The sequence below is a fragment of the Carcharhinus amblyrhynchos genome, chromosome 15 (assembly GCF_965287045.1).
Source record: "Carcharhinus amblyrhynchos chromosome 15, sCarAmb.v2.hapA, whole genome shotgun sequence".
Lineage (NCBI taxonomy): Eukaryota > Metazoa > Chordata > Chondrichthyes > Carcharhiniformes > Carcharhinidae > Carcharhinus > Carcharhinus amblyrhynchos.
In genome coordinates, this window is record NC_137338.1 from 35,713,375 (window position 1) to 35,740,578 (window position 27,204).

Here is a 27,204-nt window from a genome sequence, read left to right on the forward strand (position 1 = left end):
GGTAGATGGTGGGTTTTTTGTCTCAGAAGAGTACTAACTTCACTTAGTTTTGTAAATTTGATGGTCTTCATCTTGACAGGTGAATTGGGTAGGCAGTAGGTTGAGTTTGAAAAGTCTTGGTTATCCTACGTACTTTGGGGTTTCACAGCATGTGTTTTCTGTTTTTAACATGAGTCCTGATTGGTAGTCAGACTGATTTATGGGTTTGGCTTGCAGTTGGGCATGGAGCACTCCAGAGAAGGCCAGAGGCACAGTGGAGCCAGCCTGCAGCTACTGCTGAGAGTGTGTCTATGGGGAGGGGTCAGGTGTCCATCTCCTGATCCAGGACATTTTTGTATGGGTTGAGGGAAGCCCAGTTCAAGGCAAGAGGGTAAGTTTGGTAACTAGAACTCATCTCCACTCACCTGATGAAGGAGCAGCGCTCTGAAAGCTCATGATTCCAAACATATCTGTTGGACTTTAACTTGGTGTTGTGAGACTTTTTAGTGTAGCTAGAACAAAGCATTCCTGGCCTACAAGCAGTGTTGTAAAGATACTTGCCTTCGCCTACCACTCACCCCTATATATTTCACTCCTATATTTTTGTAAAATAGATCTTGTGACATTTTTCATGTTATGCAATGCATCATGCCATGTATAATTATATTATCTTTGCATTATACTTGTGTTTGATCTAGTGCCAATTTGTTTTTTATTGGTTTCCATTATTTTGAAATTCTTTGTACATTTTTTCTTATGAGTGCTTTTGTCTATTTTTGTTCCCAGTCTGTCAATGCATCCACTTTGAAGTTCTCATCCTTATTTTCAAGTTCTTCCATAATGTTATCTTTCCTGATCCCTCTAACCTCTCCAGCTCCATAAACCTCCAAAGTCTCTGTGCTGCTCCACTTCTAGCTCCTTGTGCATCCCCAGTTTTTATCATTGCACAATGGGAAGTCATGCCTTCACTTACGTGGATTCTAAACTCTGGACTCTCTAAACTTCTCTACTTTGCTACACATTTCACTTCCTTTAAGATGCTCCTTTGACCACGCTTGTGATCATTCATCCTAATATGACTGTGTCAAATTTTGTTTAGTACTGCTCCTTGGGATGTTTTGCCAGAATAATATTTCTGTTTTTATATCACCTTTCAAATAATAAAAGATGTCATGCAATAGCTTCACAAAAGCATTTGAAAACACTGCACTACATGGAGAAATATTACCGTAGATGTCAGATTTAAGTTGACATTCGGAGCCTCAAAATCCCTGTAAAAACAGGGTTTGACTTGTACTCGGAGTATGTGGGTGGTTATCATTTTAATTGTCATTCGCATTCAAAGCAAAGAGCAAGCATGTCTTAAACCCCTGTGTATATTTGTAACACAGTTCTTATCACCTGCTTGATCCCTTGTGCCCAATTATAAGGTATCAGTAAGTAAAATATACCTCTGTGGGATGAAACATTGAGGCTGACTACTAATGTTATAATTGAAAAGGGGGGGCGGGGGGGGTCGATTTATATACCAAGTAGATGTAAAAATTTTTGGGATGGGAAATTATCTGTCATGTTGTATTCTACAGTGAGTGAGATAACTGATAATTCTGAAGCAATTTAAAATAGGGTGAATAAATGGCCAGCGCAAGAGGAATGCAGATATCTCTGATGATTGCAGGAGTGGGGGAGATCATGGAGATGGGGAGGGGCCAGACCATGTTGGGATTTTAAAATCAAGACATGACAGTGAGCTATTGTAGATCAGCAAACACAGGGATGATAGGGGAGCAGGACTTGATGTGAGTTAAGTTACAGGCAGCAGAGTTTTGGATGACCTAAAGTCATGGAAGGTAGAATGTGGGAGTGAACCAGGAGAGTGTTGGGATAGTCAAGTCTAGAGATAATATGAATGAGCTCTCAGTTGATGAGCTGAGACAGGAATGAGATGTTAGAGTTGGAAGTAGGTGGCCTTAGTGATGAATATGAGGTTGGAAGCTTATCTCAAGGTCACGTGTAACACCAAGGTTGCAGAGAAACTTGCTGAATTCCCCCAGACTGTTGAGAGGGATGGAGTTGATAGCTAGAGAATGGAGTTTAGAGCAGGGGCCAACAATAGTAGTTTCAGTCTTCACAGCATGTAATTGGGGGAAATTTCTGTTCATTCAGTGTTGTATGTTGGCCAAGCAGTTGATAATTTAGCTGAGAGAGGTGGTTGTAAGATAGAGCTGAATATCATAAATGTGTAAAAATTAACTGTATTTTGCTGTGTAAGATCAGTGATGTTGGCACAAGGAGCCAGTGACCGTGTAATTGTTTGGTTTATTCGATGGACAAATTGAAATGTGAGAATGGTGAGTCAAAAGATGATGGAGGTGTTGCAGGTTTGTGTGTGTGTGTGTGTGTGTGTGTGTGTGTATACACGCGCGCGCTCAGTGTCCTTGTATCAAATAAAACTGAAGAAGGCTTGAGCACGGATAGTACAGAATAAATAACTCTGGGGTTGCTACAATCTGGCATTATTTGGAGAAGCTAGTAATATCTTTGTGGTGAATTACTGTTGTCCTCTTCTGAACCATTAGGCTGTACCCTATCTGTTCTTGTTGGTTGGCCTCATTCTTTGACCTTTTCTTGACACATACAGAAGTATTTTTCTCCTTCTTTCTCTCTTTTTTCCATTATCAGTCGGTTCCTGACTTTGTTTACAGCAATAAAAACAAACATAATTAACATCTAACATAAAAGAATAAAGTGCAGAACGTGCATATTGGGTCCATTTCCTTTGAATAGAGAGAAGATAGGCTAATGTTTCTCACTCTTCATTTCCAGTGTTTTAAAAACTTCTACATTTGTAATCAGCTGCTCTAGAAAATGTGTTGCCATTTAAGCAAATATATCTTTGGTTGACGTCCATTTTTTTTGTGCCTCCCAAATTGAAACATAGAACCTAACTTTGTGTTAACTACTTTTGTCTGTATTGGTAGTGACAACAGTGGCACATCATTCGTCTTTCAGTAGTAGACTTGTATTTGAGATTTTTTTTAAATTATGGAGTTTGGTTTAAAATGTCTTGTCCTGGATATTGAACAACACTTTTCCTCCTATTTCTTTCAGGACTCTAGGTATAGTAAAGCCAAGCCCTGATCTTAAATTTGGAAAATTAATTGACCGGCTCTACAGTGCAGGGTTGGTCATATCCAGAGCAAAAATGGCTAATCTAACAAGGTAGGAGGTTTTTTTTTAAAACTTGGATTTCAAACCTTCTTATAGAGCACTATCTATGCATTGAGACTGCAAGTTTCTTCAGGGGAAAAAATGATGTACCTCGGCATTGTTTGCAGTTTAAGTGCCATTTTAGTGTTTATAAAGATTGTCTGTTGTTTCAGAAAGGCCTGGAGGCTTGTATGGTTGAATGTAAGCTATTTATTGGTAATATATAACTATACTGCCAAGCACAGATGCTGTCTCTATGCCTGCTACTTCTAGACAGACAATTTACTGTCATGTAACTTTACATCACAATGTGGGCAGTGCTATTCTGCAATCCTACATTAACCCTATCTCTACCAAACAATTCCTATCCTACACCTCTTGCTAAGTCCTTACCAAATACATTTCCATGTAATCTTCAATTTACTTGCTACCCCTTCTCAAGTCTCTGACTTCATAAATGCAGACTGTCTGGAGGCTTAGTCATAGAGGCCTACACCACAATAAAAGGTCCTTCAGTCCATTAAGTATGTGCCTTTCCAAAACAAACTACCCAACTATTCTAATCCTATTTTCCAGCATTTGGTCCACAGCCTTGTTTGCCTTGGCATAGCAAGTATATATCTAAATACTTCTAAATATCTAAAGGGTGGCTGCTTCCACCACCCTTTCAGACAGTGAGTTCCAGGCTCCCACCACCCTCTGAGTGAAAAATGTTTTCCTCACCTTCCTTTCAACCTCCAGCCCCTTACCATAAATCTATGCCACCTGGCCATTGATTCTTCCAAGGGGAAAAATTTCTTTTCTTTTCTATTCTATCTATACCCCTCATAATTTTGTACATCTCAGTTGTCTCCTCCTCCTCCTCCTCCTCCTCCTCCTCCTCCTCCTCCTCCTCCTTCTTCGCTGAAAGCATGGTTACTAACGTTGGAAGTATTAAAATTGGGTTGTGTAAGAGGACCGAGCTGAAGCAGCGTTGAGATCTCAAAGCTTATAGAAAGTTATAGAGTTCATAGAATCCCCACAATGCAGAAGGAGGCCAGTCAGCCCACCGAGTCTACACTGACTACAATCCCACCCAAGCCCTATTCCCGTCACCCCACATATTTATCCTGCTAATTTCCCTGACACTAGGGTCAATTTAGTATGGCCAATCAACCTAACCTGCACATCTTTGGACTGTGGGAGGAAACCTGTGCAGACATGGAGAGAATGTGCAAACTCCACACAGACAGTGACCCAAGGCCAGAATTGAACCCAGGTCCCTGGCACTGTGAGACAGCAGTGCTAACCACTGTGCCTGTGACTTGGGAAGAGGAAAGGTCATCGAGGAATTTGAAACAAATAGAAGAATTTTAGAATTGAGGCGTTGCTTAATCAGGAGCCAATGAGCAAGCATCAGTACGATGGGTGAACAGGACTTGGTGCAAGTTACAATAAGCAGCAGAATTTTCAATGATTTTCAGTTCCTGCAGTGTAGAAGGTGGGAGGCTGTCCAATACAGAATTGGAATAATTGAAAATTGGACTCAACAATCCATTGCCTGAACCATGGGGCTGAAATGAATAGGTGATAAGTCATGTGCTGAGGAACACAGAAAATCCTAGCCATGATCTTGATATTTACATAGTCCAGTCAGATGACCAATCCTGGAGTAATGAGGAGCACAGAAGAGTATAAGGAGCAGCTGTAGGTGCATCTGCAAATGAGTGCCAAACTGGTGAAGCTATAGTACATGCCTATAGAGAAATTTAGAGCACAGCTGGAGGACTACATGGCTGGCACATGTGTATCAGCTGTTTGAAAGAGCTACCCAACTTTTGGTGTATGCATTTTCTTCTTTTTGTTACCTATTTTAGTTAGAGGATTTGCTTCAAAACTGTAGACTTGACCTTGGCCCCTTTATTCTGAATTTCAAAACTGGTTATCATATCCAGAAGAAAAAGAAATATCAAACTCCAAAAAATTGACAAACCCACTAATTAGGGTAGAATGTTTTTTATTTTACCAGCCAAAGTGAGCCATAATTACAATGGCCAGATCTAACAAGATTTTCATAAAGCTATGCTTTGTGCATTCTACCATATCACTGTCCTCGCATGATTTGCCCCTTTCTCAATCAGATAATTCAATCACAGGAGTGTTGTGTGCTCTGAAGTCAAAGCAGAAATGTTGGAAATGGTCAGCAGATTTAGCAGCATCTGTGGAGATAAACCCTTCAGTTTGATCTATCATCAGAACTAGCTTTGAAATCTGCTTGCTTGCCTGACACTGCCTTGATAGATTTCACATTACATAGAACAATGAATTATTCTAAAGTAGGCAAGAGTCAAGTTACGCATTCCAAGCAAACTATTTGACCTCCTTGGAAGACAAGATACACCCATCTGAAAACTGATCCAACCCATTTGAGCTGCAAATAAGAAAGTTTTATGGTTTGCATTTATCTGTGTGCTTTTTGGGAGAGAGTATTCTGCAGCAGGGGAAGAGGTTCTGCTGTTTGTAGGCTCCAGGCAGCAAAGATATTGCTGGCTAGCAAAGTCCCAGGAGCCATGTGATAGCTCTGTGCTAAGAGAAATTATGGGATGCTGTGAAAGTGATAGAAGGTCCGGCTAGAAAGGATTAGGGCTCAGAAGAACAGAGATTGGAGCTTGGTGACGCCAGCCAACTATTAAAGAGTTGATGTTGCGTTAGTAAGTAGAGGCTGGAATGCAGACTCACAAGCCCAGAGAAATGGACTCATGAGATTGCAACTGTGAGGTGTGCAGTCATTGAGGCAGTCTGAGTTTGGAGCTTTCAGGGAATTCCAAGACCTAATTTTCAGAAGTGGAAACACAGTTTCAAAGAGTTTGGCTGACTCACAGTATTTACTGATATTTGGGCAGGTTGCTGAGAAATCTGTGGAATCTGCTTTGGTTGCATTTGCCACTTATTATGCAGTGTGGTGTGTTTGATCACAGTTTGCCTGTTAATTCACATGTACCTCATATTAACCTGCATGTTAGAGCACAAGATAAATAATGTAAATTGTTTTATCTTTTTGACCTTGTATGGTAATGTTTATTTCTGTTTATTCAAAGTGTGTGGTATTTTGTGGCTTTAATCTTTTAGCAAGCATCTGAACATAACTTTGTCTACTTTAAACAGTGTTATTGGTCCCTCACTGGATCTTATCAAAATCTTGGGGATCTTGTTTAGGATCATGACATGAGTAACTCGTCTCTGCACCTTCAAGCCTTGACATCCCTCATGCCTTAATTTGACACAATACTCAACTGAGGCCTAACCAGTATTTTATAAAGGTTAACATTATTTTATAAAAGCAAAATTTCTGCATGCTTTTAACAGCGTCCTCAACTAATCTTCTCATCTTTTAAAGACTTGAGTATATAAACTCTGTGCTTCCCCCAACAATTGTATCATTTACTTTACATTGGATTTCCTTATTCCTCCAATCAAAATTCATCACTTCACACTTCTTTGAATGAAATTGTATCTCTCATATTTCTGCCCAGTTCGTGAATCTGTATGTTATAAAGTCGATTACTATATTCTTCATTGCTTATTGCATTTTCTAAGTTCGGTATTATCTATAAACTTGAACCTGTGTCCTGTGCACTCCAGTCCAGGTTATTATATATGCAGAAAAATATTTAGTTTTAATAGTGACGCCTTGGGGAACACCAATGTAGATTTCTCTTCGGTCTGATGGACAGCATTCACTTCTACTATGCTATAGTTAAGAAAACCCACCAATGCCTCTACTTCCTCAAGAGACTAAGGAAATTTGGCATGTCTGCTACAACTCTCATCAACTTCTATAGATGCACCAAAGAAAGCATTCTTTCTGGTTGTATCACAGCTTGGTATGGCTCCTGCTCTGTTCAAGACCACAAGAGTCGTGATTAAAGCCTAATCCATCACACTAACCAGTCCCATTCATTGACTCCGTCTACACTTCCCACTGCCTCAGAAAAGCAACCAGTATAATCAAGGACCCTACACATCATCCTGGACATATTCTTTTTCACTTTCCTCTGTTGGGAAAAAGATACAAAAGTCTGAGATCATGTACGAACTGACTCAAAAACAGCTTCTTCCCTGCTGCCATCAGACTTTTGAATGGACTTACCTTGCATTAAGTTGATCTTTCTCTCCATCCTAGCTATGACTGTAACGCTATGCTCTCTCGTTTCCTTCTCTATGAAGGTATATTTTGTCTATAGCATGCAGGAAACAATACTTTTCACTGTATTCTAATACATGTGACAATAATAAATCAAATCAAAGTCTCTTGGCTAATTTCATATTCAAGGCGTCATTGCCTGTTTAAGCCAGACAAGTATATTATGCTGTGCCTTATGAAACATATTAACTGCAGTATCTTCATCAACATTCTGTTATTTTATTTGAAGAACATTTCCTCACTTTTCCCTGAATGGAACTCCTATTCATCAAGAACGCTTTTCTCCACAAATCCCTACATATTTTTCAGCAATGTATTCTTGTTTATAGGTGACATTGGTGGAATGCAAGTAAAATCCTTTTATATATATTTAATCGCATTTCGGATAATGAACGTGAACTAATTTCCTCGTTCAAAAGAAATGAGGCATTATGTGGAGAGTAAATTTACTTCATAAAGTACTTGTTGTTTTTATTCCAATTCAATCAAATCAGATCCAATTCAGAGTCTCAACAAGTTGAGACATTCCCGGTCCAAGCTGACAAGACAGGGTTCTCACCTCCTGTCTTGGGCTTGGTCTACATGATCCAAGCTGATTGGAATAGGCATAGCTCCTCCTCCAAGGCTTGATCTCATTTGCATCTTAACCAAAAGGCTGAGATGCCGCTTTTAAAAATTGCTTCAAGTGGAGCTAGAATGTAATCTAATGACTTCAACCAAGCACAGCATGTTGATACTATGCTTGATCTTAGCCAAAATTTCAATTTAATTGAATTCCTAATATTTACATTGTAATGAATTCCCAAGTCTTAACGTCAGAATGAGATAAAATGAACAAAAAACTTTCCATGAGGTTGCAATACCTGTTGATAGTGTCAGACTATTTTGTTGAAACTAAACTGAATACTTAATTACATTGTGAGAATGTGAGCGCAGAATAATGGGATTTCCTCTCTCTATTTTAGTGATCTTCTTCAGTATTTAACTTGTGGCCCAGCTGTTGCGCTGGAAATTATGGGAGATGAGGCTGTGTCTGTTTGGAAGAAGCTAATTGGTTCTTCAAGGAATGCAGAAAGTGAAGTCAATGTTCGGGCACTTTATGGAATTGACAACATCAATAATGTTCATGGCTCTGAATGTGCTGCGGTTGCAGCTCGAGTAAGTTTTTTGTGGGGTGAGGGCAGCAAGGGAAAGAAAATTGCATTGAGCTGAATCTTTACGTTTTGTCATGTTTAAGTGTATAATTCATATGCATAATTCTATGCATAAAGGCAGATGAGAATTATGCATAATTTTTCTAAACAGATTTATTTGGTGAATAGTCCTTTAAGGCTTAAAGTATGAATAAAGCCATTTAAATTCTTGAAGTCACTTAAGGGTTGAATATAGATTTTAGTTGTGATTAAACTTATTCCAAAAATGTTTAAACTTTCTTCCTTGTTCATTGATAATTCTGGGCAATTTATCCCTCCTGAAAATTAATAGGTAACTGATTAAGTCTGTCTGTCCAATACTTAATTATGGCACTGGGAAAAATTAAAATTAAGTTTGCTTACTGTCCTGTCAGCTTATAAGGGCCACTGTTGAACTTACTATTGCCCAATGCAAGCAAACTTTGCAATCTGAATGAAAAATTGTGGCACGTTCCCAAAATGCACTGTAGGAGTTGGGAAGAAGGAAGCAAAAATTATTTTCAGACAGAAAAGGTTTAGAAAATTTCATTGATGAGAAAATGGTAAAATTAAAAAGACTAAAACATCAAAAAAATCTAGAAAAGGATGATTGTCAGCTAAGTTTTGAATTGGAGAAAATGTTTTTACTTCAAGATAAATGCAAGTATTGCATACAGAAGTGAAGCTATTTCACATTGCAAGACAGCAGGAGATTGGTCCTAGTTTCTTTTTAAGACTTTTATGATTTTAAATTGAGACGTTTAAATTAAGACGTTTATGATTTTAAATTGAGGGAACAATAGCCATTAGAATCAGAATGATACAGCATCAGGATGCCATTTAGTTCATTGGACATGTTGGCTCTTTGGTACAGCTATCCATTTCAGGCTATGCATTCCAAGTCATAAATTGCTGCATACATTTTAAAAATCTTACTCTTTTGTCAATCACCTTAAATCTGTGTGCTCTGGTTACCAATCCTTATATTAGTGGAAGCTATGCTTCCTGATAAAACCATATATGATTATTGAACACTTCTTTCAAATCTCTTCTTTATCTTTGCCCCAGGGAAAACAACTCCGGCTTCTCCGATCTCTCCACATAATTAAAGTCCTACAAATGTAGTACCATTTACTATTGTTTTAGTAAATCTCGACTGCAAGTTCTCCCAAGGCTTTAACAGTTTTCCTTAAGTTCGTTGCACAGGACTGAACACTCTTCCACTTGAGGCCTAACTGGTAAATCATAAAATGGTTTCAGTGCAGAAGGAGGACATTTGGCCCATTAAGCTCACGCTGACTCACTGCAGGAGCTTGCTCCTTCCCTGTTGTCCTACAAGTATTTTTCCTTCAGGTACTTATCACATTTCCTTTCCAAGGCCACAATTCATCTGCAGTACATTTGTGATCCTAACCATTCACTGTGCCAAAAAGTTTGTTCTTGTGTCAACTTTTGGTTCTTTTGCCATGATCCTTCCACCAATGGGAACAATTTCTCCCTTTCTAATCTGTCCAAACCCCTTGTGATTTTGAACACTGCTAATAAAGTTTAATGTTTATTTGTTAGTGTCACAAGTAAGCTTATATTAGCATTGCAATGAAATTACTGTGAAAATCCCCTAGTTAGTACCCTGCTAATAGGTCTCTTCTGCACGTTTGCTTCTCAAGGTAAACAACCCTAGTTTCTCCAGCCTATCCTCTTAACTGAAGTCCCTCATTCCTAGAACCGTTCTCATAAATCTGTTCTGCATCCTCTCTGATACCTTCAGATCCTTCCTAAAGAATTGTCCCCATATTTGGACACAATACACCAGTTGAGTTTGAAATAGCGTTTCATAAAGATTCATCATAACTTCACTGCTTTTGTACTTCCTTCCTCTCTTAAAAGGCCAAATATCTTATTTGCTTTTCTAATAGCTTCTCAACTTGTTCTGCCACCTTCAAAGATTTGTTTATATGCATCCACTGGTTTCTCCATTCCTGTATCCAATTCAGAATTGTACGATTTAGTTTGTTTTCTCTCCTCATTCTTCCTCCCATGTGAAACATTATTTGCCATGTATTTGCCCATTTCATGATGTGGAGATGCTGGCGTTGGACTGGGGTAAACACAGTAAGAAGTCTGACAACACTAGGTTTAAGTCCAACCGATAGGGTTGGGGTTACAGATAGGCGACATGTTGCCTACCTGTAACCCCATTGTCCATTCACCGGACGAAGAGGGAAACCTCAAAAGCTTGCGAGTTTACTATCAAATAAATCGGTTGGACTTAAACCTGGTGTTGTCAGACTTCTTACTGTGTCTGCCCATTTCACCAGACCTTGCTTTTACCAGTTGCTGCCTTCCAAACTCCTGACATGATAGATCTCTCATCCCCTCAACAATTTCCCATCCCCCTCCAAAAAAGACTATGATCCATGATTTTCCCTAGATTTGTGGCTGTGTCTTCCCGCATCTGATCGCAAGTTTTCTTCCTCTCGCAGGTGACAAGCATGTCAATTTGGCTGGCTGGCTGGCTGCTGGGTGGAAGCAGGAGAAAACAGTTCTAATGAGATCTTGTCATTAAATTCAGCTGGCATTTTGTCTCTCCAGCCTTATCTGGATTCCCTTAAGCTACTATGCATCCTGCATCCTTCCTATGAATGTCTGGACCCATGTTTTAAAGTTCTTTCGTATTCCAAAGACTATGGGTTTAGGTACTTTTGCTTAGATTGTTTATATCTCATCAAGTATCCATCTTTTAAAAAACAACACTGGAGAAGCATGGTCTTCTAGAAAATGACAGCTTCTCTCAAAATTATACAATTACTTGAATCTGGTTCTGAGAAAATGAATAATGGAATCTTTACCTTAAATGTCCCATTGAAATTCAATTTATTTTGCTTAAGTCTTTTGCTAGTCTTTATTGGATCACAAAAATTAGTGAAATATAAGTATTAGTAGTTGAACAATCACATATCTTGTTTGACAAATAATGAGGCATTTTCCTATATGCCTTTTTGTTTCTGAATTGTACATAGGAGATTGCTGTTTTGACGTTATAGCTGCCACTCCATATTTATTCCATTACCTTAATATTATTTATTAATTAAGCTATTGGTGGAAAACAGTGTCTATCTTTTTCCAATGTGATTCCCACTGCCAATCTCAATCTTGCTTTTACCAGTTCCAGCACTGCACGTGCTGGAAATCTGAAATAAGAACAGGAGATGTGGCAGTATTCAGCAAGTCAAGCAGCATCTGTGGAGTGAGAAACCAGTTAATGGGTTGAGTTCTGGGTCCCAATCGCATGCCTTGCCATTTTAAGTAAACAACTTTTGGGAAGGCAGGAGGTTGAAAGCAACCATGGATGACAAGGTTTGGTGTAAAGCCCGTGCCGCTTGGCCCTCAGATTTCAGCTCGGAGCAACTACTGAGAAAATTACAAGCTCGAATAAACAGGTCTTTAATGAGCTAAAGGGACTGTTAATTGCCAGTGAGCATGTTTGCCAGACTTCTAATAGCTTGAAACTTTCCTGGAGGAGGCAGGATTCCGGTGAGACCTCGAGGACCATGATTTTTGAAGCCTGCTTGTACTGGATCAAAGTTTACGTGCAGTTACAGCAAGCAATTAGGAAGGCAAATGTAATGTTAACTATTGTTGCACTGGGATTAGAATAGGAGAGTAAACAATCTTTACTACAATTATACAGTGTGGGAATATTGATTAAGGAGAACATTGCAGTGCTGGAGGGCAGAATAATTTGGTTAGAGCTAAGGAATAATAATAATGCAGTTACATTGCTCGATGTAGTCTATTGACCACCAACTACTTGGAAAGGTGTAGAGAAATGAATCTGCAAGGAAGAGAAGTGGAAAAATTATAGAGTAGTTATAATGGGGGGTTTAATTATCAAGTATAGACTGGGATAGTATCAGTGTAAAGGTTAGTGTTGTTCAAGAGTTCCTGGAATGTGTTCTGGAGAATCTTCTACTGTATGTTTTCAGTTCAATTGGAAAAGAGGCATTGCTGAACTTGGTTCTTGGGAATGATATAGTTAAGTATCAGAGGAACAGTTTAGGGACAGTCATTTGTGTTATAAAATTTAGTTTGACTATGAACAAAGAAAATTACAGCACAGGAACAGGCCCTTCAGCCCTCCAAGCATCTATCGACCATGTTGCCTGACTGAACTAAAACCCCCTACTCTTCTGGGGACCATATCCCTCCATTCCCTTCCTAGTCATGTATTTGTCAAGACGCCCCTTAAAAATCACTATTATATCTGCCTCCACTGTCTCCCTCGGCAGCGAGTTCCAGGCACCCACCATCCTCCGTGTAAAAAAAAACTTGTCTCATACACCTCCATTAAATCTTGCTCCTCGCACCTTAAACCTATGTCCCGTAGTAATCGACCCTTCCACCCTGAGAAAAAGCTTCTGATTATCCATTCTTTCCGTGCCCTTCGTAACCTTGTAGACTTCTATCAGGTCTCCCCTCAATCTCTGTCGTTCCAGTGAGAACAAACCAAATTTCTCCAACCTCTCCTCATAGCTAATGCTCTCCATCCCAGGCAACATCCTGGTAAATCTTTTCTATACCCTCTCCAAAGCCTCCACATCCTTCTGATAAGGTGGTGACCAGAACTGAACATTATATTCAAAGTGCAGCCTAACTAAGGTTCCATAAAGCTACAACATGACTTGCCAATTTTTAAACTCAGTACCCCGGCTGGTGAAGGCAAGCATGCTGTAAGCCTTCTTGACTACGCTCTCCACCTGCATAGCCACTTTCGGTGACCTGTGTACCTGTACACCCAGATCCCTCTACTTATCAATACCCTTAAGGGTTCTGCCATTTACTGTATATTTCTTATCTGTATTAAACCTTCCAAAATGCATTGCCTCACATTCGTCTGGATTAAACTCCACCTACCATCACTCTGCCCAAGTTTCCAACTGACCTGTAATCTGCAGTATCCTCTGACGGTCCTCATCACTATCCGCAAATCCACCAACCTTTGTGTCATCTGCAAACTTACTAATCAAACCAGTTGTGTTTTTCAAATTATTTTTATTTATATATGTTGTAAACAGCAAAGGTCCCAAACTGATCCCTGAGGAATGCCACTTGTCACAACCCTCCATTCAGAAACGCACTCTTCACTGCTATCCTCTGTCTGCTATGATTGAGCTAGTTCTATATCCACCTTAACTCACCTCTGATGCGATGTGACTTCACCCTCTGCACCAGCCTGCCATGAGAAACATTGTCAAAGGCCTTACTGAAGTCCATGTGACAACATCCACTGCCCAACACTCATCAATCATCTTTGTCACTTCCTCAAAAAACTCGATCAAGTTAGTGAGACACGACCTCCCCTTTACAAAACCATGTTGCCTCTCGCTAATACGTCCATATGTTTCCGAGTGGGAGTAAATCCTGTCTTGAAGAATCCTCTCCAATAAGTTCCCTACCACTGATGTGAAGCTCATTGATCTGCAATTACCTGGATTATTCTTGCTACCCTTCTTAAATAAAGGAACAACATTGGCTATTCTCCAGTTCTCTGGGACCTCCCCTGTAGCCAGTGAGGATAAAAGATTTCTCTCAAGACCCAGCAATTTCCTCCCTTGTCTCTCTTAGCATTCTGGGGTATATCCCATCAGGGGCTGGGGACTTGTCTACCTTAATGTAATTGGGCGGCACGGTAGCACATGGTTAGCACTGCTGCTTCACAGCTCCAGGAACCTGGGTTCAATTCCCGGCTTGGGTCACTGTCTGTGTGGAGTTTGCACATTCTCCTCGTGTCTGCGTGTGTTTCCTCCCACGGTCCAAAGATGTGCGGGTTAAGTTGATTGGCCATGCTGAAAAAAAAATTGCCCCTTAGAATCCTGAGATGTGTAGGTTAGCAGGATTAGCAGGTAAATATGTGAGGATATGAGTCTGGGGCCTGGGTGGGATTGTGGTTGGTGCAGACTTGATGGGCCAAATGGCCTCTTTCTGCACTCTAGGATTTTTATGATTCTCAAGAATCCCAATACTACCTCATTTTTGATCTCACACCTATCTACACACCTTTCCCTGGCTTCATCATCAACCAAGTCCTTTCTTTTGGTGAATACTGATGCAAAGTACTCATTTAATTCCATGCATCAATTCTCTCCCCTGTCCTTGAGTGGCCAACTCTCTCCTTAACTCTTTATATATGTATGAAAAGCATTGGGATTTTTCCTAATCTTGCTGGCCAATGACTTTTAGTGACCCCTTTTAGCCCTCCTTACTCCTTGCTTAAGTTTCTTTCTACTTTCCTTGTATTCCACACTTGCTCCGTGAATTCCCAGCCTCCCAGCCTTGACAAATGCTTCCTTTTTTCTTTGACTTGGCTCACACTATCTCTCGTTATCCAAGGTTCCTAAAACTTGCCGTACTTATCCTTCATTCTTACAGGAATGTGCCAGTCCTAAAGCCCTATCAAATTACACTTGAAAGCCTCCTGCGTGCCAGATGTTGATTTCCCCTCAAACATCTGCCCCAATCTACATTCTTAGTTCCTGCCTCATATTTTTGTAATTAGCCTTCCCCAATTTAGCCTTTTAACTTGAGGACTACACTTATCTTCGTCCATCAGTACCTTAAAGTTTACTGAATTGTAGTCACTGTTCTTGAACTGCTCCTTTGCTGAAATGTCGTCCACCTGACAGGGCTCGTTCCCCAATATCAGGTCCAGTATGGTCTGTCCCCTAGTTGGACTATCTACATACTGTTTCAAGAAGCCCTTCTGGATGCTCCTTACAAACTCTGCCCCGTCCATGCCCCTAGCGCTAAGTGAGTCCCAGTCAATTTTGGGGAAATTAAAAACTGTTACTTTTACACCTTGCCAAAATCTGTCGATATATCAGTTCCTCTATCTCCCGCTGACTGTTGTGTGGCCTATAGTAAACCCTGAACATTGTGACTACACTCTTCCTATTCCTGAGCACTACCCATATTGCCTCACTGTATGAGGCCGCCGAGTTTCCTCCCACAGTACAGCTGTGATATTCTCCTTTACCAGTAGTGCAATTCCCCAATCCTTTCATATCCCCCTCTATCCTGCCTGGAACGTTAAGTTGCCAATCCTGTCCTTCCTTTAACCAAGTCTCTGTAATAGCAACAACATCATAGTTCCAAGTACTAATCCAAGCTTTAAGTTCATCTGCCTTATCTGTTACACTTCTCGCATTGAAACAAATGTGCTTCAGTCCACCAGACTCTCTTTGATTAGCAACCACATCCTGCCTGCTGTTTCTTTGATTCTTACTGACCCTCTGGGCCTATAACTCTTATGGAAAAGGACAAAAGTTCGAGTGATTACTCCTGTTCCTAATTTGTATGTTCGTGTGGCAGGTGAGGATGTTGGAAGTTCAGTAGAAGCAGAAGGCAGCAAGTTCTTGTCATATTGTTCTTAGTGATGTGGCAACTGCATCATGATGTAGCGAATCATCTCTTTGCGGAGCTCTAGAAATGCAGGTTTCCTTGTTCTGTTCAGCTCCCTTCTATGATGTGCTGCCTTGACTTGCAGGAGGGGAGTTGGAATAGTTGTGCAGCATTGTGCTTGACTGATGTGCCTGCCATAGCTGAAGGTATGTGAAAGTTGAGAGGTGGCTGTAGGGCTGGCGTAACTAGAATATTTGTGAGGGTGAAGTTGAGTTACCTAGATGTCAGCTGCATACCTTGATTGCCAGGGACTGCTGTTGGTTCAGTGATGACATGGTGCACTGAGGCTGGTATTTCTGGTGGATAAGAAATATCACATGAAGATGCATTACCAGACATTGATCACCTGCATAAGGTCATTAAACCTCTTGTGACACAGGTACCTGCCCTTCATGTCCAGACCCTGGGACTTTACCTTCCTGGCCACCTGCTCTCACTCCGTTCTGCAGTTAGCCTTTGAGGGTCTCTTGGTTCCCCACAGGACCAAGCTGTGCTATCTCCTCTCTGCTTCCTCCACTGCTGCTTGTAGTGCCATATTTAGCACTATGTCTGTCCTGGTGTTTCTTTGTAATAATTTAAATTGCATTCATGTTTTTGACCGTTGAGAAGAAGGCTGTAATATGAGCCCTGGAAACAATGTTGTTAGGGCCTTCTGTTGTACACGGTGCTCACAGGCAGTGCTCATTAGCAGAGAACAGCTCTGATGATGCACTTGCAGCCATACAAATAAGATGGTAGACCTAAATGAACTGAACAGGTGTTAGTAGTTCACAAATCAAGACCCTGATGTCCCTGCTAAAAAAATTAATTATTTAATTTCGAATCCTATGGGTTCCTAAAGTTGCTAAGAAAACTCTAGGAACAGAGCAAAATTACCCTGAAGCCCATGTAGGAAAAAGTTTGTAAGATCACATTAATATGGACCTTTAGTGATTTTGTTTTCCAAACTTTGCCTGTTCTCACAGGCAATGCTATTTGCAACCTTAGCCATGACTGAGGGTGGAAATCTGACTGAGGCTTTCAATCAAGAAACCTTAGGAAAGTTGGACATTGGGCTAGATGGTCCTGACACTTTTTTAAAGGACTTTCAAAGGAAAATTGAAAGTGGGGATGAGTTGGTAGTTTGAGAAGACTTTTGGGTCAAGGGGAAGCTTTTAATGAATGGAATGGGTCTGAACTCATTGTTGTTGTCATTCCATCTACATAAGATGCTGGGTATGCAGCAAATCTAATCTGTTTTGGATGGAATAGCTTCATGTGGGGCACTTTTGCTAATGGTGAAGAAACTAATCTGTGAGAGGCAGGTTCTGCTGCAAGTGCTTCAAATGGAGTGGTTATGGGTATAATTGTGGGTTTTCACTTGGGTGTTGGTGTCTGTTGTCAATCTACTGTAGACAACTGATTTTCATAGTGGCCAACAGGTGATGCTGCCATTTCCCTTTGTCATTGGTTAGTGTCTCCTAGTTATGAAAATTGATGTTTCGAGCCTTTATATCTCACTTGCATGCATCCTTGAAGTGGAGTTTTGCTGTCCAACTGATTGTCTGTCTCGGGGTTACTAGAAAATCCTTACATATGCGAACATCTTCCATCTTACAAGTATGCCCGAGCCAGAAAACTCATCTCTGCTTGATGAATGCCAACATACTTGGGAGATTTGCCTGTAGAGAACTGCCACATTTATAACTTTGTCCTTCCAAGAGATGTCCAGAATATGCCACAAGCAGTAAAGATGAAAGTTGTTGAGTTTCCTTTCTTGATGCCATAAGTTGTCCTTATATTGCAGCGACGTAACAAGGTGCTGCGAACACTGACCCCATAAACCAACACCTCAGTCCTAAGAGTCAGCTTGATTGTGATTGAACTATTGCAGTAGTGACTGAACAATGTAATTAATTGTATATGAAGCATTATGGAATGTTTCTAAGGAACAAGGTGTGGGTCTGCATTACCAAGGTTAGTTTATTTTCAGTCTGTTGACCCATAGACATTGGATTCATCAGCAGTGTAGCACAGCAGAGACATCTGATTTTAACTTCTCTGGACTAACGATGCCTATTTTAGATTGGCAGGGTTGTGGTGTTAATTTGAATCTAGTAGTGTATGCCCTTCATATTGGTTAAAGGGCATAAAATTGGGATGCAGTGCAATGCTTGATCGACATTAGACTATTGCATATGCAGGAAAGGTGCCTGACGGAAATCGTTGAACTTGGCATAACAGATCAACAAAGCAGATGGAATCCTTGCATTCATCAATAGTGGGATAGATTAGAAAAGCCAAGAATTGATGCAAAATGTTTGTAAAACAATAATTTGACATCAGGAGGAACATTGTGTCAAATTCCAGGTAACATACCTTACAAACGATGTGAAAATCCATAGAGGAGATTTGCTAGGATGGATTCAGGGATGTGAGATTACAGTTATGTGGATAGATTAGGGAAGGTGGGGTTGCTCTTCTTGAGCAGAAAAGACTAAGTGGAGTAAAAGCAAATACTGAATACTGAAGATCTGAAAGAAAACGTGCTGGAAAAGCTCAGTTGACAGCATCTGTGGAGAGAGACACAGTTAATGTTTTGAGTCTAATGTGACTTTGGGTCCCCTTCCAAAGAAGTTAACAGTTTCTCTCTTCACAGATGCAGCCAGACTGGCTGAGATTTTCCAGCACTTTGTTTGAAAATCTTTTTCGTGCACCAATGGAGTGCATTCAAAATCACAATATCTGTTGGGGTTGCGTATACAGATTCAATAGTAGCCTTCAAAGGGAGCTGAATAAATACTTAAGGAAAAATAATACATTGGGGGGAAAGCAGGGGAGTGGAGCTAACTGAATTCTCTTCAAAAGAACTGGCACAGTTTTGATGGGCTGAGTGGTCTTCTATGCTATACTGTTCTGTGGTTCTAGGAACACGTGTTTTAGGTCCCCATTGCATGATTATTTTGCCCTGTGGCATCTGATGCTTACTAACCTCAGGAAAACTAGGGTTAAGGCATAACAAGGGTTTTCTTAAGCCACAACCATCAAGGTAAAATTTTAAAATATACTTTCTGGCATGTGAAGGTGGGAAGAGTGGGCATTTTCTTCATGACACCACAGTCAAAGAATGTGAGCCGCTGTTAGTTACCATTTTTGACCTTCCCTTCCATCCTTTTTCACCAGCAAACTACCTGTTATCCATGATTTATTGCCTCCGTAACAGTAAGGTCTGAGATCCAATCTCAGGCCTCATCTTACACGCACAGTAACTGTTCCCTTCATGTGATCAAAATTGTTGTGCCTGAATTTTAAATTTTCTGATATTTACAAGTTGTTATATTTAACTGTGAACATAACTGCATTTCAAAAATAATGAATTTGCTCAAGTTGTCTAGAATAATGAGGACTTGCCTGTAAAAGTTCTTTTTGATTAAATTTTGTTACTTTGCAAGTAAAAACATTGTATGCCATGGCACTGATATTACAGAGCAATAAGACTGATTGCTTAATACTTAATTTGTGCTAAAGAATGTGCTCTCAGCTGGGGTGGTGTTGAGGCGAGTACAATTGTCCTTTTGAAGGGAAAGCCAGGGTAATAGAAAACAGAACAAAGCTCACCGGAGAAGCTGGCTGCTGACTGCATTGCGTAGGCATCTCCATTCCCTCCATCCATCATGTTAATATGACATTAATAATTAAATTGGCTTCATGCCCTTTTTGGGAAAAACAGGGCCAGAAAGATGGCCTATGGCACAAGACCAGTTCACACCTGGCACGAAAGTCTCGCACACTAGTGCAGCAAGCTGGAAAGGTCACGCCCATGTTTGAGGTCAATTACCTTTTGGCAGAACTAATTTCTATTTCACATTTCCAGGATTGGCAGTATTTTAATTTTGTATTAATCTATTCAATTAATTTTGTATTTTTTTGTTTTTATAGGAGCTAGAGATATTTTTCCCATTGCTTGGTAAAGGGCCATCAAATACAGCAACATGTATGGAATGCACCTTATGCATTATAAAACCGCATGCTATTGCTGAAGGTAAGTTTGTTATAGTGGAAAAAGCATTACTTTCTATCAGAAGGAAATGAAAAATGCTGCAGTTTTGTAGAATTTACATCGATCAATCCTTTGATTTCCTTGCTCATTTTTCCATAGCATTTCTTCCCAAGAGGTCTTCTGGTATAATTCTTAGAACCCTATGGACCTTATTTTGTTCATTTTGTATATAAAGGCATATGATTTCACCAGTTTTCAACATGGAAAGCTATGCCCAGGCAACATATACTGTGATAAAGGGGTTTCTGCGTAGAAGAATGTTGAATTATGCAGCGATCTTGAATTGAGCAATGTCAAGGCATTTCAATGTGACAGTAAAAGGTAAGTCTTGAGTATAAAAAAAAAATTGACAATAGCTATCATTTCCTCAATAGTAGAAACAAGGAGTATAAAGGAGTGAAAATGATGTTGTAGTTGGATGAAGTTCTGGTTAGACTGCATCTAACGTTGTTCTGTCCCTTGGGAAGGATGCATTGGCTTTGGAAGGCAAATTTACTAGAATTATATTGGATTTAAAAGCATTACATTTTGTGGATGGATTGCAGAGGTTAGGCTTGCAAGGTATTCCAAGTGTTCGAAAGATTTGGTCAGGTAATTAGAGGAAAAAACAATTTCTGTGTTGGGGAAGTCCAGAACAAGGGGCATTAATCTTAGATTGGAGTCATGGGCTAAAATACCACTTCATCTGTCCCGATTCTGGGCCAGGCGAGGTTCCCGGAACAGAAACCTCTGTTGGCCTCGGGCGGGATTTTATGATGTTGCCTGAGGCCACAGGAGTGATATCAAAAATCCCTTCTTCACACAAATGATAAAAGAAATCTGGAGATATTTCTTCCCCAAAATAATTGTTGAGGCTGGGTCAACTGAAAATTTCAAAATTGAGATTAATAAGCATGTTAAGCATATTGCGATCCAAGGCAGATTAATGTAGTTCAGCTAGAGAGCAATGATTGTAGTTTCATTTCTGTTGATGGGATTTTCCGTGTATAAATGGCTGCTTTTTGTGCATGTACAGTGATCAAAAATGGAGGGAGAGTAAATATCATTTCATCCATGGTGGATAAAATATTACCTATAAACCCCAAATGTCCATATTTATTATCGCGAGCGAGTGAGGTGTTTTGTCTTTTATTGTACCAGAAAACATGCAAGATAAAGTTTTACAACAATGTTAAGTCTACTGTATTGATTAAATGCTGCTGATTTAATAAACCTGATTTTTTGCTCTTAGGCTAAGCCATAAGTCTTGATAAGAGTGTTTATTCTTCCAGAATTTGAAGACCAGGAAATATAAGGACATAATTCCTTAAGATATGACACTAACTAAAGTTTCTATTTGATTTCCTAGGCAGTGATACATTACCAGGTGTTGTGTTGATAAAGCCGCACTCTTATTTCTGGGAACAAGGATTGTCTTTCAGGAATGGGTGTTATTACAAAAAGCAGTTGTTGGTAGCTCGATTTAATAATTTTAATCTGGATGATAGATTTTTGTTTGCAAAGTGAATTAAGGGCTGTGAAGCCAAGGCGGACGGATGAAGTTAGAATAAGATCAGCCATCATCTCATTAAAGGATTCACGAGCTGAATGGACTCCTTTAAGAGGCTAGAATTCGCTGAGAAGAACTTTCCTATTCATTTTATCATATTTATTTCAACAATTAGTCAGCTTGGCTCAAGACAGTCGTTGGAGCATGGATATAGTCCAGTCTCCTCTAGCCATGATTTGTACAAATATTTCACCCTTTGACTACTTTCTTCTCAATCCAGTTTATTTTTGAACTTATTTATTAAACCATATGTTGGAAGCATATGAGAAGAGATGATCACATTATTTCACTGTAGGGAATGGTACGAAAAGGAACAAAAACGACTGTTTAAGCATTTAGCTTTGTTGTCACTTGGCGTAGTGATTTAGAACGGTGTCGCTTGGCGTAGTGGCTTAGAACGGTTTATTTTCTGCTACAGGTGCTGGCTAAGCTTAATTACTGCAAAAAAAAGTCATAGCTGGAGCTTGCGTTAAAATATTACTGTTTAATGAGTTTGAATATTTAAAGCTCAAGTCAAAATCTACTTTATTTTCCTCTTGCCTCACAAAGACTAGAAAGATTATGGGAGAACATGTGATAAAACTATTGGCCGAATTAAACTGTAAAAGGTTTATGTTCTTTTCCTAGGCACACAGCAAATTCACCTCAATATCTAAAGAAATGAAATCACTCAAATGTAGGAAGGTAGAGCTTATTTATGTATGTGTCTGAAACATGGAAGCCAAAATATCTAAAGTGAAAAGGAAGATGGAAATCTTAGTAATAACATAAGACTTGCCTCTGAACAATTTCATCAAAATTCAACTAATATTATAGCATCCAGCCTACGTATCAGCTTTTAGTGGTGTAATCCCTTTTCTAAATGCCTGGGAAATCCCCAGTAATGTTGGCAGGCCTCCTGACTGAAACATTAATCCAATCTGCTGACCTGCTCACTTAACCTCTATCTTGTACTCCTGCCACAATACAAAATGGGAATCCCACAGTGCAAGTTGAGTGCTGCTAAACCTTAAGATTTTGCTAACTCATCCAGTTGAGCTCCCTTCCTCTGTTGAGCTGTTGATACTGCTCTCCCATGAGACCACTGTTGTCCAGTAGGATTTTGGTGCCACAAGTTGGGTGAGCAATCAGCACGCCATATTAACCAGAGAATTATACAAAATGTATGCAAAGAATGGGGTGAATCTTGTAACAATCTCTGAGATGAATTGGGCTTGAGGGCCAAGACTAAAAATCAGCAGTCATGCACCGTTTTGTGGCAGCATCTCTGCAATTCTCGCAGTGCAATGGGCTGCGAGACATCAGCGGAGACTATTTACTGGGTTCCTTGCTAGGCACAACCTTTGTGTGTCACCAGGGACAGGATTTCCGGTGTTGTCAGCTCCATGTCAGAAATCGTTGCAGAGCTGATTTAAATATTGAAATTCACATTTAAATCCCATCAGGGGGGGCGGGGGGGGGGGGGGGGGGCGGGGGCGGGGGGGCGGGGCGGGGGCTTTGACCCTGGGCATTGCTGGACTGGTCCCCTGGCACTGCCTAAGGGACACATTGTGACTGCCTACCATGCATTGCCAGTACCAAGTGGGTGAGACCTATAGGAGGGCAATCGGTGGGGGTCCCATTGCCATTCTGCACTTGGGATCAGTGGTTCGTGGGCAGAGTTAGGGAAGTGAGTGATTGGGGACTGGCCATATGGTTTTGGGGAGAGGTCAGAACTGCCACCAGGATTGGGAAGGGGGGGTGTGGTGAGGGGCAACGTTGGGGCTGACCCAGGAGGCCAGTGATCAGGGAGGTGGGGTGGTGGGGGGGGTGTTGGTGGTCACTAAACTAGTGATAGGGGTGGGGGGGTGTTGCTTTACAGATCAGCAATCAAGCTGACCACTGATTCAGAGGCTGCCAGTCCGGGGCTACTGTGCATGCACCGATCTCCGCTCTGACAAATTGGCGCGTGCGTAGTGGCCCCCTCAGTGCTATGCTGCTGGCCTCTCCAGCGAGAATGAGCCCTGATCCTGGATTTTCATCATGACTCTGAGGTATTCTGTGACGCAAAGTGTGGGAAATTCATTTTGAAAATCCCGCTTAAAAAACCAGCGGAAGTTATTCCAGTTTTAATGCAAATTCAGCACAAAATTTTTTTGGGAGAATCTCCCCCTATTTTTAGCAGCAGTAAATAATCACACAAAGCATCCAGGTGTGATGTTACAATTAAAATATTTCAACATGTTTTTACATCCTTCAATGGGAGCTCTTTTACCACATTATAATGTTTACAATAACATTATAAATCCCACATTCCCTTTCCCAGATTTATATGCACATAATTAAATGCAAAAATTAATTTTCCGTTTTACTGTAATAACACTAGTTGTCCCTCTTCCAATACATTGTCATTTCTTGGAACAGGCATTTACTTCCATTAAACAGTGTGATCATTGGTGACTTGTGTCGATCCATTGTATCTGGGAAATCTCACGTTTTAACACTTACTTAATGCTAGCTAGGTCAGTTCTTAACCTTTTTTCCAGATACACTTTCATTGAATAGGCATCGTCCCACAGGAATCGGTTATCAACGTAGCACTCCATGGCCACCCATTTCTCATGTTGCCCTTTGTGCAATATTTCTTTAACATTTTGTTTGCTCTGAGCTTCCTCTACCGTGGCATACTTCATCATGGCACTCAGCTCCAACACATCATAACTGGCATCAGGTCCAGTCTGAGTGCATAAATAGGTCAACTGCTCAATTAAATTTCTCAATTGATTGTTTTTTTTCTTGAATACTGGCTCCTCTTTTTGTGACAATTTGACCCAATTTATTGGGATGCAACTACCATTTTCTAGATGGGAGTGTTGGCTCAATGTCATTTCTGACTTGTTTTGCTTAATGTTTAGCCAATGTATTTAAAAACCCCTGAAGCCTGCCTTCCAACCTTGAACCCCTTATCGATTTAATTGATCACCAATTATTCAAATTCTTCTGAACCTCCTGACAGAAAATCATCTGCATGCACAATAAAGATTTCTGTTACTGTCTCCTTGTACGAATAGAACGTCACAGGGTCTGCTTTTATCGGAAAGCAACCCATTTTCAATTGGACTGACCTTAGGATATAACCAACATCCTACATGAGAATTCATCACATGTCTGTGGGTGATTCACTATTTGGTGACTAGCAAGCCTATTGGTCAATGCTGCAATAGGCCACAAGTAATGTTGATGTTTGAGAGATGGAGGAAGCTACTGGTCCTTATGCTCAGGGGATAAGAATAGAAACGCTGCTCCCTGATAATTTCATCATCAGAGGGCATAACATGTGGAAAAGGGCATGTAAAAAAAAAGCAGAGTAATAATTATGGGTGACTTTAATCTTTTGAGTTGATTGGGTTAATGAAGTTGGAAAGGGTAGCTGCGACAATAAATTCATGCAGTGTCCTGGAGATGGTTTCCTTGAGCAATATGTTGTGGCGCCAATCAGGAAACAAGCTGTCTTGGATCTGATACTGGGTAATGAGGAAGATTTAATAAATGACCTCAGAGTAAAAGATCCCTTAGGAAAAAGTGATCATCCCATGATTGAATTTAATATTTGGTCTGAGAGTAATAAAATTGGGTCAGAAACGATAGTGTTTAACTTAAACAAAGGAAATTACAATGAAATAAGAAGAGAGTTAGCTAAGGTGGACTGGGTGGATAGATCAGCAGGAAAGGCAGTAAGCAAGCAGTGGCAGACATTTAAGGTAATTCATGAGTCTTCGTGAACTATATCCTAGTAAGGAGAAAAGATTCTAAGAGAAAGATAAACCAACCTTGGCTAACAAAGGAAGTTAAGGAGCGAATTAAATTGAAAGAAAAAGTATATAAGGAGGCAAAAGTCAATGATAGCCCTGGAGACTGAGATACATTCAAAATCCAGCAAAGGAAGAATAAAAGACTAGAGAGAAAGTAAATTGAGAGGTCAAATGAGCAAGGAATATAAAAACTGACATTGAGTTTCTTTAAATATGTGAAAAGGAGGAGAGAGGTCAAAGTAAACATTGGCCCCTTAGAAAATGAATCTGGAGAGATAGTTATGGGGAACAAGAAAATGGCAGAGGACTTGAGTAGCTATTTTGCATCATTCTTTATGGTGGAAGATACTTTGAATATGCCAAAGAGGGGAGGAATTAAGTACCATCATTGGAAAAGTGATATTAGACAAACTAATAGGGCTAAAGACAGATTAATCATCTGGCCCTGTCAGCTTGCATTCCTAGGCCCTAAAAGAAGTAGCCACAGAGACACTGGATGCACTGGTTGTAATTTTCCAAAAATCCTTGGATTCTGGAGATGGATTGGAAAACTGCCAATATGACATCCCTATTCAAAAAGGAAGCAGATAAAAAACAGGAAACTATAGGCCAATTAACCTAACATCTGTTGCTGGAATCAATTATTAAGGAAGTAATAGCAGCGCATTTGGATAATCATAATTTTAATCGGGCAGAGTCAGCATGGCTTCGTGAAAGGGAAACAATGTCTGACTAATTTATTAAAGATTTTTGAGGAAGTCTCAAGTGGAGCGGATAGAGGCGAGCCAATCAATGTGTTGTATTTGGACTTCCAGAAGGCATTTGACAGAGTACCTCAAAATGTTACGTCATGGCTTTGGAAATAGTATATTGGCATGGATAGCAACAACCTTATATAAATAGGTATTTCTTTTGAAGTCACGTTATAACACATGATGTGGGGATTGAAATAAAGCTGACATCCAACAACCTAGAAGTTGAAGCCACTGATGCTGATGGCAGGTACACAGCTTGCTATCCAGAGGGAGAAACATCATTTCTAGAGAGGACAATGTTACTTCCTGATGCAATGATCAAAGTTCCTGAGAAAGCAAGTAGATCTGCGACAACAAATTCACAGGAGGAGACCACCACAGTGGATATGAAGTCAAAATCAATTTTGAACAACAATTTGTGATTTATTTTAAGCTGAAAAACAGCAATTTCTCTCACTAAAACCATGTGCCTAAATGTGAACTTTTATGTACTATATGTCTGTTAAGGAATGGAGTCTATTAAGACTGGGGCCCGAATAAGTTCCCCTAATTTGTTAACTTCCCAAACGGGACCCCAATTTTGTTATGCCCCGGGGTAATGAGGAATTAGCTGCTACCTTCTTTAGTTAACTCCCACACCCCTACCGAGACCAGATTAATTTAGCTGAAAAAAATCCCTTTCCTGTGAATACCTGTTCACAGTCCAAGTGTATGTACTTTTAATAGGAGCCAACTTAACCAGGCTTTCTTGAGATGAAGAGTAAATTTGAGCTTTTTTTTTAATAAGCAAGAAAATTATGAAAAACACAACACACATTCACACACTGATCAGATTAGCAATTATAATTCGGATAAAAGTTTAAAAAAAAACCCTTTTCCATCTTTGGCTTGTCTGTGAAAGTTGATGGTATATTGTGGCTGTTAGGTGATTTGAGCAGGGTTAACTTTGGCAGGTTAACAGTTAGTTTGGAGACATTCAATTCTGCAGAGTGGTTGGAAAACTGTCCAATTTCTATTAGCTTGTGGCTGTTACTGAGCTTTCTTCCCATCAACAGAGAGAAACCTACT

At 40.1% G+C, this 27,204-nt stretch overlaps 1 protein-coding gene across 6 annotated transcripts in view; it reads left to right on the forward strand.

Annotated features, from left to right (window-relative positions):
• nme7 (NME/NM23 family member 7) overlaps positions 1 to 27,204 on the forward strand; it is a 177,248-nt gene that overhangs the window by 38,138 nt on the left and 111,906 nt on the right. For all 6 annotated transcript variants that reach the window (XM_080203801.1, XM_080203800.1, XM_080203802.1 and 3 more), the window contains exons 4-6: positions 3,091 to 3,201; positions 8,338 to 8,530; positions 19,921 to 20,023. In XM_080203801.1, coding sequence (XP_080059927.1) covers positions 3,091 to 3,201; positions 8,338 to 8,530; positions 19,921 to 20,023 — 407 coding nt within the window. The remainder of the gene's footprint in view (positions 1 to 3,090; positions 3,202 to 8,337; positions 8,531 to 19,920; positions 20,024 to 27,204) is intronic.